The sequence below is a fragment of the Muscardinus avellanarius genome (genome assembly GCF_963383645.1).
Source record: "Muscardinus avellanarius genome assembly, chromosome: 16".
In the NCBI taxonomy this organism is placed as follows: domain Eukaryota; kingdom Metazoa; phylum Chordata; class Mammalia; order Rodentia; family Gliridae; genus Muscardinus; species Muscardinus avellanarius.
Genome location: NC_137802.1, coordinates 26,358,215 through 26,371,458, shown reverse-complemented (window position 1 = coordinate 26,371,458; position 13,244 = coordinate 26,358,215). Strand labels below are relative to the sequence as shown.

The 13,244-nt window shown below is 50.3% G+C and overlaps 1 protein-coding gene across 1 annotated transcript; it reads left to right on the top strand.

Annotated features, from left to right (window-relative positions):
• Positions 1–7,584: 7,584 nt before the first annotated feature.
• On the top strand, positions 7,585–13,003 carry TNFAIP1 (TNF alpha induced protein 1; the record flags this gene model as incomplete). Its single annotated transcript, XM_080713597.1, has 6 exons — positions 7,585–7,789; positions 9,368–9,537; positions 9,970–10,059; positions 10,136–10,188; positions 10,905–11,100; positions 12,698–13,003. 6 exons carry the CDS (start codon positions 7,585–7,587, stop codon positions 12,932–12,934), a joined length of 951 nt encoding a protein of 316 aa, XP_080569723.1. The 3' UTR covers positions 12,935–13,003.
• Between the last annotated feature and the right edge of the window lie 241 nt (positions 13,004–13,244).

Sequence of the window (13,244 nt, the reverse complement as noted above, 5' to 3'; positions counted from 1 at the left end):
AGATTGAACCCAGCGGTATTCTACCACTAAGCTATACTCTAGCTTAGGGTATTTTTGTTTTGGTTTTTGAGTGGTACTGGGGTTCCTGGAACCCAGTAGTGTAGCTCCAGGCTACACTCCCAGACCTATTTTATATTTTTATTTGGAAACAGGGTCTATATTTTTATTTGGAAACAGGGTCTCTTAAGCCAGCACGGCTGGCTTCAAACCTGCGCAATCCTCCTGTCTCCGCCTCCCAAGCGCAGGGATTACAAGTGTGCACCACCACTCCCAGCTAGGGTATTTTTATGTTACATTTTATTTTTGTAGTACTGGGGATCGAACTCAGAAGTATTCTACCTCTGAGCTACATCCCCACCCCTATCTTGTTTTTTTATTTTGAAACAGGGCCATGCTAAATTGCTGAGGCTGGCCTCAGACCTTTGATCCTCCTGTCTCAGCCTCCCAAGCACTGGGATTATATGCCATGATACCCATCTGAATGTTCATGTCTAATTCAAAATTGAAGAATGTAATAGCCAACACTATGTGGTCCAACCACTATATGTCTATGGACTGTGTATGTCTCTGGGCTTTGGCCTCACTGGAATCCACTAAAATGAACTACCATCTTTCTTTTGAAGCACGCATGTGTGTGCGTGCACGCGCGTGTGTGTGTTTTGCTGGGGGTTGAACCCAGGGGTGTTCTGTCTCTAAGCTATACCCCCAGCCCTATTTATTTTTTTATTTAGAAACAGGGTGCCACTAAGTAGCTAAGAGCCTCACTAAATTGCTGAGGTTGGCTTTGAATCTTCAATCATCCTGTCTCAGACTCCCAAGTACTTGGATTACAGACTTGTGTGCCACCAGGCCCAGCATTTTTGAAACATTTTAATAACTCAAAGCTTCTTTGTAATCAGGCTTTTACAAAAGATCTGTCTCCCTGCTTGTTCTGTTGTATTTACACAAATATCTAAGTAGCCAACAGCCACCAGGTGATTAATCAGACCAGATGCTCCAGATTCAGGTAACTGAAGGAGCAAACACCTGCTTCAACTTCCATTGCCTGGCCTGAGAGCATGTATTATTCTGAAACTCTGTTGAGACTCCGCTCTGAGAACAGAGTGGTGAAGAGAGCATCTCTGGACAAACAGTAAACAACCACAAATTGTGATAATAGTATGAGGAAAGAACAGGGTGTCATGTGAAGATGCAGCAGAACATACTCAGGGGCAGAGGAATGTCAACAATGGCCTTCTGAAAAAGTGATGCTTAACTGAGATGGAAGCCGGGCGTGGTGGCGCACACTTGTAATCCCAGTATCTGGGAGGCTGAGACAGGAGGATGGAGGTTTGCAGACAGCCTCAGCTACTTAGTGAGGCCCTCCACAACTTGGTGAGACCCTGTTTCAAAATAAAGAATAATAAATAGGGCTGGGGGGTGTAGCTCGGAGGTAGAATGCCCCTGGGTTCCATCCCCAGAACCACCAAAAAAAAAAAAAAAAAAAAAGCTGTAAAGATCTCCAAAAGTTTAAGAGAGGAGGGAGGAAGGCATTCTAGGCAAAAGGAAGAGCATATGGTATCGTCCTGAAACTGGAAGAAATTTGACACAGTCCAAAACTGAAAGGCTAGTGCTATGAAAACAGTGAGCAAGATGGACAGTGGAACGGGATGAGGCCAGATAGGGAGCCTAGGGCTGAAAGGACTCCAAAGCCCCAGTAATGAGCTTGCATTTCATAAGGCTAATGGGCTGCTGGTAGATTCTAGGCAGAGAGGCATTATCATTTAGGAAGATCACTCTGGCTCAGCCTGAAGACTGAACTGGGCAGGGCCACACCTACCAGATTCTCCACTGTAACCCTAGCACCAAGCAAGGCACCTACACATAACTGGCACTGCACTCAGTAAATGTTTGTGGAATGAATGGCTGTGCAAACAGGAGGCTATTGAAGTAACCAAGGCAAGTGTTTCGAGTGTTTACTAAGTCGAGATGACAGGATGTATAGTAACAGACTGTGTGTGGAGGTACAGAAGTGAAGAAGGGTCAAGCATGATTCCCAGAAACCCGGTTTGGATCAAGTGTATGGCTGGCGGGGATAGTTTAACGAGTAAGAAGGAAGAGAAGATGTAGGGAGAGGATTCACAGAAACTCGCAGATCCCTTCCCAACGCCCGCCATACGCGTCTGAGCACCTGGGGAACATCAGGCACAGGAACCTGGGGACTGAGCTCCCTACGGATGAGGGCGGCGACGCGCTCTCCCTGCCCTGGCTCTCGCAGATCCATGCTAGGTTCTAGGAACGAGCTCCATCCACGGGGTGTGGGAGAGGCACTGGGCAAAAGTCCGAAAAGCCTGGGAGAAGTGGCTGGCCGTCCAAGTAAACTCCTCGCACTACCCGAGCCGCGGTTTCCTCCTAAGATCCTTGAGCACCAACGCGCCACGACCCTGGCCTGAGCAGGGCGTGAAACCTCTAAAAGTCAGGCGGAATTCCCACGTTCCTCTCCACCCGAGTCCGCCGTCCCTCGGGATGCAGGGGAAACCTGTCAGATCCCCCTCGCCCCAGGAAGGCCCGCGTCGGCACCCACCTGCCGACTCCGTGGGGCGACGGCAGACGTTGGCCGGCTGCTCCTCTCGGGCTGGCGGGACCCGGCCCGCGCCGGCCGCTGCTCGGCTGCAGGACCCGACGCCCGGCGCGTCGCCACGACACCGGAAGCGCCCGCGCCCCGCCCCCGCGGCCCAGAGGCCTTTGCACCAGCCCGGCCGCCGGAAGTGACTGCACCCCGCTCCGCGGCCCAGAGGCCTTTGCGCCAACCCGGCCGCCGGAAGTGGCTGCGCCCCTGCCGCCTGGGCGGAGCGAGGGCTGGTGGCGGCTCTGACTCCACCCTCTGACGGCGTGCTGGGCATGCCGGGCCTTGTAGTCTCCGTTTTCCGGGCGGACAGTGCTAGGCCGCTGCTCCGGGAGGAGTCGGCGGGCGCAGGATGTGAGCTCACAGCCCCGGATTGCTGTCCGACCGGCGGCCACTGGCGAGGAGAGGTGCCCCCGGGGACGGTGAGAGCCAGCCTGCCGATGCGGTAGGGGAAGGGCGCACTGCCCCCACGCGGGTCCTGGGGGAAAGGAGTGGGACCGCGTAGGGGACATGGAGAGTGCAAATCCTCCACTGGGGGTGGGTATCAGAACCGGTCACGATTTCTCAGTAGAGAGGAAGGGTGCAGGCTGGAGGAAAGCCTGCACTGGCCACAATAGAGGCTGGGTGTCGCTAAATTTCCCCAGGACCCTCTGCTGGAAGCCTAAGCTTCACACCTCAGATATCTGCGGGACCCGCCGTCTTTAGCCCGGGTCAGCGTCCCCTCCCCGCGCGGACCTTCTTTTAGAACCCCACCTCTTTCCCTCCTCGCGGTTGTTTGTCCTTTGTTCTGCTTGGTTCCCATTAGCTTCCCTGAGGGAGGCGAGGACCCGCCTCTAGCCCCAGGCATTCCCAAATATCCACACTTGAAGTGCGGAAGAGCCTAGGAAACTTCATTCTCATGGGAATTACTTTATGGGGCGTCACCTGCCTCAGGATTCCTGGAAATCATTGGCCTGAGTGAAATCTATCCTGACGTCATCCAGGGGCTCAAAGCAATTGCTTTGTGGGAAAGAAATAGATTAGCTCTGGATTTCACTTCCTTTCTTGGCAAGTCTAGCCTTTGAATTCTTTGATTTGGCAGAACATGTATGTACTTTCTTTGACCATAGGGAAATTGGGGCTGGACACAAGTATACCAGGAACTTGCTAAAAACTGTTAAGGCGTCGGTTTATTCTGCCTGAGACAGAGGAGATAAGGTGATCGCCCACCATTCTAGTGTTTGTTACTCATTGGTCAGTCTCCTGGGGCCTATCTCATCGATACTCCATCCCTTGAAGCAAATGAGTTTTCTCAGACAAGCCACTGAAGGAAGTCGTTACTTCACTGGGCACCCTGGCCCCTTTCAGAACATTCTTCCTAGAGTCCTAAATCTTTTCAAGGACAATTTCATTCTAACAAGTTGACATATTGAATACTTAATATGTACATTGCAGCTGGGCGAGGTGGCGCACACTTGTAATCCCAGTACTTGGGAGGCTGAGATAGGAGGATGGCAGGTTCGCACCCAGCCTCAGCTACTTAGCTAAGCCTTGGCAACTTAGTGAAATCCTGTTTAAAAAAAAAAAAAAAAAAATCAGCCAGGCGTGGTGGCGCACGCTTGTAATCCCCGCGCTTGGGAGGCTGAGACAGGAGGGTCACACAGGTTCGAAGCCAGCCTCAGCTACTGAGTGAGGCTCTCAGCAACTTAGTGAGACCCTGTTTCCAAATAAAATATAAAATAGGTATAGGAGTATAGCCCGGAGGTAGAAAAGCCCCTGGGTTCCATCCCGAGTACCTAAATAAATAAATAAAAATAAGTAAAGCTGGGGGGAGGGCTCAGAGGTAGACTGCCCCTGGGTTTAACCCCCAGTTCAAATAAATAAATAAAATGTACACTGCACTTCTTGGGCAGCAGGCAGTTTACTTGGAAAAACCAGTGCCTTGCTTCTGGGTTGCCCCTGTAAGACATGATGAGCAACTAGAAACTCTTGCATGTTATAAAAATGAAATGAGGTGATCCCAACTTTTTTTCTGTCATTACTACCACTGTGTGGCCTTCATCATCTCTTGTCTAGACCACTGTTTCCTCTGATCTTACTTTCTCTGGTGTGCCTTTAGAATCCTTTTTTTTTCCCCTGCAGTACTGGGAATGGAACCCAAGGGCATTCTACCTCCAAGATCACTCACAGCCCTATTTTTTATTCTTTACTTTGAAACAGGGTCTCGCTGAGTTGCAAAGGGCATCACTAAGTAAGCTGAGGCTGGCCTCAAACCATGATCCTCCTGTCTCAGCCTCCTGAATGCTGAGATTACAATCATGTGCCACCACACCCGGTTTAGAATCCTTTTTTTTTTTTTTTTTTTGGTGGTACTGGGGTTTCTGTATATTTTTTTGGAAACAGGGTCTCTTAAGCCAGCAAGACTGGCTTCAAACCAGCGGATCCTCCTGTCCCTACCTCCCAAGCACAGGGATTACAAGCGTGCGCCACCACACCCGGCTTAGAAACCATTTTCTACACAACAGCCAGATTATTTTTGAGAAATAAGCCAGGCACAGTGTCATAGCCTGTAATCTTAGCAACTCAGAAGGCTATGGCAGGAGGATCACAAGTTTGAGTAACTTAGCTAGACCCTGCCTCAAAATAAAAAATAAAAAGGGCTGAAAATATAGTTCAGTGGTAGAACTCCCCCCAGTTCAATCCCCAGCACCACAAAAAAAAAAAAAAGAGAGAGAGAGAGAGAGAGAGCGGGAACAGAAAAGAAAGAAAAATATAAATAATTGCAAATAATCTAAAACCCAAGCTAGGCATTATGAGACATGCCTGTAATCATGGTACTTGAGAAGCTGAGACAGGAGGACCATAGTTCAAAACCTACCTCATCAACTTAGTAAGGCTCTCAGCGATTTAGTGAGACCCTGTTTCCAAATAAAAAATAAAATAAGACTGAAAGTATAACTCAGAGGTAGAATGTTCATGGGTTCAGTCTTTAGCACCACAAAATAAACTGGGCATGGTGGTACACGCTTGTAATCCTAGAACTTGGGAGGCTGTGGCAGGAGAATTGCAGGTTTGCAGCCAGCCCCAGCTACTTAGTGAGGTCCTCTGCAACTTAGTGAGACCCGCTGCAGGTAGGTTCAAAATAAAAAATAAAATAAGGCCAAGCATGTCGGCGCGCACTTGTAATCCCAGAACTTGTGAGGTTGAGACAAGTTGGAGGATAGCCGCAGCCAAGTAGTGAGGCTCTTCCTCAACCTAGTGATTTTATTTCAAAATAAAAATAAAATAGTCCCTTCATACTGGAAGATGAGCTAGACAATGTGTGTATGCTTGCCCAAGAATAAAGCCCTGAAGCACTAAGAATAAAATAGGAATGGGGGTATAGCTCATAGGTAAAAAGGCCCTGGGTTCAATCCTCAGTACCACAAAAATAAATAAATAAAAAGTAAATAAGTAAATAAATAAAGCTGGGTGTGGTGGCGCATGCTTGTAAACCCGACATCTTTCTTTTTTTTTTTTGGATGGCACTGGAGGTGGAACCCAGGAGCTTTCAGTACCACAAAAATAAATAAATAGATAAGTAAATAAATAAATAAATAAATAAATAAAGCTGGGTGTGGTGGCGCATGCTTGTAAACCCGACATCTTTTTTTTTTTTTTTTTTTGGATGGCACTGGAGGTGGAACCCAGGAGCTTTTCTACCTCCAGGCTATACTCCCAGAACAATTTTATATATACTTTATTTGGAAACAGGGTCTCACTAAGTTGCTGAGAGCCTCACTTAGTAGCTGAGGCTGGCTTCTTCACACCTGCATGATTCTCCTGTGTCAGCCTCCCAAGCACTGAGATTACAAGTGTGTGCCTAGATGCTATCTTTTTTCAAATATTTTTAATCCACATATTCAGAACCTAGAATGCACAGAAAAGAGCAGAGAAGTAGAATGTAAATCATGAAAGTGACCTGGCTTTGCTTTCCACTCCTAGGTTCTGTGAACTTATGCTAGTATTTTAGGTTCAACATGACTTAACATGTTTAGATTTATAACGTGTTTTTTTCTGTCCTTTCTCCCCATTAGTAAAAATTGCTAACCTGTAGTTGTCCTGCTTTGAACAATGATGACAACTTCAGGAAGTTGAGTCAAAGCTGGTGCCAAGAAAGGGCAAGGCCAGGAGGCCCAAGAGGAGCCCAGGTTACCCCTGCCCAAGCACACTGGCCAGCAGCCACACTGGTCCACTCCACCCTTTTCTGAAGCCAGGCTCCCTGCCACTGGTGCTCCAGTAAGCCCTGACCAGACTGCTCTTGAGTCTGGAATCTTGAGAAAGGAAGTGTATCCTGTCCCTCTGGCCCCTGGGAAACTCCTAGGCTGGCTGGATTCCCAGTAGGTTGAAGTCTGAGATCCTGGGAACCTTGAAAAGAAGACATCTGGAGACAAACTACAAGATTCCCCCAGGCAATCTCTTCCTCCAGCCTTCTCTGTCTAGTTCTAAGGGTTTCCTATCTTTCTTGCTTCCCAGACCTAGCTCCTGGCACAATGAGGAACAGCAGGAAAATTGGTGTGTTTCTTTGTTTTGCGGTATTGGGGATTAAGTCCAGGGCATTCTATTACTGAACTAAATCCCCAGCCATTCTTATTTTTTATTTTCAGGGTCTGAGTCACCCAAGCTGGCCTTAAACTTGCAATCCTCCTGCTTCAGTTTCCCAAGTGCTGGGATTACAGGTGTATGCCACCATGCCTGGCTGGGCAAGTCTAGAGACATAGCCTCCACCAGGAGTGCTTAGGCTGACCGAGAAGAGAATGCTGTGGTCAGGGTTCCTACTGTTGCTCCCTCCTTGTTTGAGCACCCTATGCTGCTGACATTTGTCTTCTCCCATCTCTCACTCATAGCGCTGAGAGCATGAGGCTCTGGCCTCCGCAGGCCACTCACTTGTGAACACTTCCACCACGGCGGAGCCTTCCAAGCCTACCTCCTGCCGTGTGGTGATCTACCTGCAGCGGGAGATGTCAGGGGACACCTGCCTGTGCCCAGCCTCAGGAGCCAAGCCTAAGCTGAGCAGCTTCAAGGGAGGAGGGCTGGGCAACAAGTATGTGCAGCTCAATGTCGGCGGCTCCCTGTACTACACCACAGTGCGGGCGCTCACCCGGCATGACACCATGCTCAAGGCCATGTTCAGCGGGCGCATGGAGGTGCTGACAGACAAGGAAGGTGAGGTACCGGGTTTGCCTGGTGGGGTAGAGGAAGAAGGGGAGGAAGAGGTGACTTCAAGGCAGGGATTAGGCCTGGTAGATCTTGAATCCTACTATAGAATGTCTTCACCTGGAATCTTTAGAGGAGCTTCAGAATTCTCTGAAATTGTACATAGAATGTTGTGTGTTTATGAGTAAGACCCAGAGAGAGGGAGAGGGAGAGGGAGAGGGAGATTGAGAAAGGGAAGGGGGAAGGGAGATACTGTAGATACTGGGGATTGAACCCCAGGATATTCTACTACTTTTTTTTTTTTTTTTTTTTTTTTTTTTGCGGGTCTGGGGATGGAACCCAGAGGCATTTGACCTCCAAGCTACAACCCCTGCCCTGTTTTTTATTCTTTATTTTGAAACAGGGTCTCACTGAGTTGTGAAGGGCCTCACTAAGTAGCTGAGGCTGCCCGCGAACTGCGATCCTCCTGTCTCAGCCTCCCAAATGCTGGGATTACAAACACGCCTGGCTAGGATATTCTACTTCTGAATAGCCCTTTTTTTTTTAGTTTTGGTTTGGTTATTTGTTGCTAATGTTTGTTTTTTGGTACTAGGGACTGAACCCAGGGACATTCTACCTCCAAGCTACCCCCACAGCCCTTTTTACTTTTTGTTTTGTAACAGGGTCTTACTAGGTTGCTGAGAATTTCACTACTTGCTGAGGTTATCCTCATCCCAGCTATCTTCCTGTCTCAAGATGTTCAACTACTGGGTTTACAGGTGTGTGCCACCGCACGCAGCTGACGCATCCTTTTAAAATATTCAAGCCAAGTGTGGTGGCACACGCTTGTAATCCCAGTGTTTGGGAGGCTGAGACAGGAGGATCATGGTTTGCGGACAACCTCAGCTGCTTAGTGAGGCCCTTTGCAATTCAGTGAGACCCTGTTTCAAAATAAAGAATAAAAAATAGGGCTGGGGTGTAGCTTGGAGGTAGAAAGCTCCTAGCTTCCATCCCCAGCACTGCAAAAAAATAAAATGAGATCATTCAAACTGGGCATGGTAATGCACACTTGTACATTTCAGTACTTGGAAGACTAAAACAGGAGGATCCCAGGTTTGAAGACAGCTTCAACAATATGCTGATACTTAGCAACCTAGTGAGACCTTGTTTCTAACTAAAAAACTAAAATAGGGCTTGGGGTTTAGCTCAAAGGTAGAATTCCCCTGAGTTCAATCCCCAGGACTAAAATAAATAAATAAAATATTCAAGTAGTACTAGATTCCCTTAAGAGCCATTATAGAGCCTGGGCAGAGGCAAGCAGGGGCTGATTGTGTCTCTGTACCAGGATGGCTTGAGCGCTCCAGAGCTTAGACCTCTGTGGGCCTCTGCCGAGCCCAGTGGCCCTGTGTCTCCCATGGTGAATGCCAGTTCTCAGCTTCAGGGAAGATAGGCGAGGAGCAGCCATGGACCTGAGAACTGGAATGTCCCTTTCCACTCTGGGCTCTGCTCACATAAACACTGTCCTTGCTACTTGCACTGGTTTTTTGGTGGACTTTGCCTGCTTCCTGGAGGCAAATGGTAACCCATGGGCCCTGTCTGAATCCCTAGGCTGGATCCTCATAGACCGATGCGGAAAGCACTTTGGCACCATTTTGAATTACCTCCGAGATGACACCATCACCCTTCCCCAAAACCGGCAAGAAATCAAGGAATTGATGGCTGAAGCAAAATATTACCTCATTCAAGGGCTGGTAAACATGTGCCAGACTGCCCTGCAGGTACATGGGCACAGTTGGGGGTGACTTAATGCCACCAGGAATCACCCCTCCTCCAGAGGCATCCTCCTCCTCAAGTCTTAGCAGGCCATGTGGGTGATGAGGTTGACAAGTACAAACCCAGTGAGAACAGTGAGATGCTGGCCGGGCCCCGCAAGCGGGCAGTCAGGCTCCACAAGCTGGCAGCCGGGCTTCCCATTCAGCAGTGCGATCAGGCTCTGTTCCTAAGCAGTATGCCTAGAAACCTGGCCTTTAGGTTTTCTGGAGATGGGGTCTGCTTGCCAGCTGGCAGGGTCTCTTGCCAAGAGCCCCATGAGTTCTGTGTGATGCATCCTCACCAAGCAGGGGTTACCTGTGGCAGAGGGGCTCTAAGGGTACCTAGCTAAACCTAGCATGCAAGATCCCAAAGAAGACTGTTCTGTGTGTGTCGTCCAGGACAAGAAGGACTCCTATCAGCCTGTGTGCAACATCCCCATCATCACATCCTTGAGGGAGGAGGACAGGCTCATCGAATCCTCCACCAAGGTACTGGGGACCCAGAGGGATGTGACCAGGGGATACCAGGCCCCTGGCTTGGCCCTCACTCTGTCTTCTCTCGCAGCCCGTGGTGAAGCTGCTGTACAACAGAAGCAACAACAAATATTCCTATACCAGGTAGGCAGGCATCTCTGTGAAGGACCACAGAAGCAGCACTAAGGGCTGGCAGCAGACCTGAGGGAAGCCTCCTCACCTGGGGTGGACAGCATGGGTCTGCATCCTCAAACCGGCTATGTTAAAGGGGAAGCTAAGGCTGATGGGAAGGGAAATCAGGGCAGAGGCATTTGGAACTTGGCACAGGGCCTGGCTGTGATATAATGGATGGGGAAACATACCCTTAATGTGTGACATGTGGGGAGCAGGCCAGGTGTTTTCTCTAGCATGGTCCTTTGGATGGCAGGGTGCTAAGATACCAGTGAGCTGGGAGCCCTCCTTGGCCTCCTGCAGCCTCCTACTTGCCACTGGGCTGGCTGCCCTTGTGGCCTCCCATGTCCTTGCACCAGGCCAATAAGTTTTTATAGATGGTTGTGGCCAGGCACATTGCAAGGGAAGGAATGCCACCTGCCAGAGTAGAATGGCTCCTTCCTTCCAGGCTTGAGGAGAGGAGGCCTCCCTCCTTGGTTCTCTCTGCTGTAATTTGGAATCAGTTCAGCCCCTTTTTCTCATGGGCCCTTAAACCCAGAGGTACCCCATGACCCAGTGTCTTCCTGTCCCCCTGGTGTCTTGCTTTCCCTTCAGCATGAGGGAGGGGAAGGGAGGGTCCAGCTTGCCCGCGTAGCCCCCTTGTGCCAGAGCCTCATCCCCACGCCTGCTGGCCCTCATGGGTTTTTCAGCAACTCTGACGATCACCTGCTGAAGAACATCGAGTTGTTTGACAAGTTGTCCTTGCGCTTCAATGGCCGCGTGCTCTTCATCAAGGATGTCATTGGCGATGAGATCTGCTGCTGGTCCTTCTACGGCCAGGGTCGGAAGCTGGCAGAGGTGTGCTGCACCTCCATTGTGTATGCCACGGAGAAGAAGCAGACCAAGGTACACACGGGACAGGACACAGCAGCTAGGTCAGGGCAGAGCCAGTGCTGCCCCAACCAGACCTTCCCCTCAGGACCAAAAGGTCTACACCGTTGGCTCTCTTTCCCAAACATGCTGTTTGGTGCTGGCTAGGACCAAGCTGAGCAAGGGACTTGGGAAACGGGCAGGAACCTCATGGCAGAGACAAGAACAACCAGATCTTTGAAGTTGGTTCTACTCGGGTTTGAAATATAATTCATCTTACCAGTTGTTTGGTCTTGGGAAAGCCATTTAGATATCTAGGCCTCAGTTTCCTCATTTGCAAACATAGGGAACAAAGACATGAAAATGTGACAACTCAGGAGAAGCAGCGTGTGCGGTGGAAATAGCTCGGGTGAACACTGTTCCATCTTGCCAGCCCCCGCTGATTAGGTGTTCCTTGTTGGTCAGCTTAACCTCTGCCAGTACCTCAGAGCCAGGTACAGTGGTAGTTCACAGCCCAGCTGACCCTTTTTCCCAGGAGTCAAGCATAAGGTGTTCTTGGAGAATGCAGGGCTTTGCTGGGGTGGACCAGTTCATCTTGGGGATTCAGCACCTTCTCAGCCCCCAGATTGCTAAAGCGCCTCTGGCTGGTTGGTCAGCTGAAGAACAGCTTATGGAAAGCACTGCTTCCTCCTGAGATTTCTGGCCTTGTGGGTAAGAGGACAGTGAGAGTTGGGCTCTAAGCCATGCCAGTGGAGTCAGGGCTCGGGCTGGGCGAGCTGCAGCAGTGACCGCAGCAACCATCATCTTCCTTAGTGCCATCTTCCCCATCTGACAGATGGGGACACAAAAGCTAAACATATGACACATGTGCTACAATTCTGGGGCTTTACCATCCTTTTCTTTCCTCCACACAGAGCCTAGGGTGGGTGGGCACACTGCACACTGCATCCAGCAAGCAGTGAAAAGCAATGAAACTACTGGAGAGCGGCTGCTTTTGTGTGTGTGGGGGGGGGGGGGGCGTACTGGGGGTGGAACCCAGGGGCTTTCTACCTCCGGGCTATACTCCCAGGCCTATTTTTACTTTATTTGGAAACAGGGTCTCACTAAGGTGCTGAGAGCCTCACTGAGTAGCTGAGGCTGGCTTCGAACCTGTGTGATCCTCCTGTCTCAGCCTCCCAAGTGCTGGGATTACAAGTGTGCACCACCACGCCTGGCGAGCAGCAGCTTTTTATTTATGTATTTGGTTGCTTACTTTGTGTCAGGCTCTCAGTTGAGCAGTTTACACTATCTTTCTTGTGATGTTGATAACAGGTCTCAGAAATAGATATCACTCTACACATATAGAAATTGCAGCCCAGAACGCTTAGGCCAAGGCCTTGCAGCTATACATGGAGGACCCATTTGTACCCAAGCACCTATGCATTCTAGCCTATCAGTCTTGGGTTAGGATGGGGCACAGGAAGAGTGGTAGTCTTCTGTATTCTTATGTCCACAGAGCAACTCTGCTCACACCCTCAGGTGGAGACCCGCCTGCCTCATGAAACAGCCAGCCGTCTGTCAGTTAGGCTACAGGGCAGCACAGGGCCAAGAGCCCTGACACAAAACCCACTCAGTCCTGTCCCCCTTGCCCTAGGTGGAATTCCCAGAGGCCCGAATCTATGAGGAGACGCTCAATGTCCTGCTCTACGAGACCCCCCGAGTCCCTGACAACTCCTTGTTGGAGGCCACAAGCAGGAGCCGCAACCAGGCTTCTCCCAGTGAAGACGAGGAGACCTTTGAACTACGGGACCGCGTGCGGCGCATCCATGTCAAGCGCTATAGCACTTATGATGACCGGCAGCTGGGCCACCAGTCTACCCATCGTGACTGACAAGACCCTCAGGGAGCCAGAGCACAGGAGGCCCTGTGCTCTGACCTCGGGGCCCACCCCATTGGCCACCCCACACCGCTACTGGCTGGCTGTCTGCTCCAGTACTCAGAGGCATGACAGGCCCTGTTGGGGAGGTGGGTGACCTGGGCAGGGAAAGGGTGGCATATGCCCCACCCACTGAGTATTAACCGATGCATCTTCCTCCTTGCCCAGTAGGGAGCTGGCTGCTGCTCTGGGGTGAGTGGACTGACCTCCCACCTCCTTATAAGAACGTTCTCCTAGGCCCTTTGCTGAGCACCCCTTTCCTCGG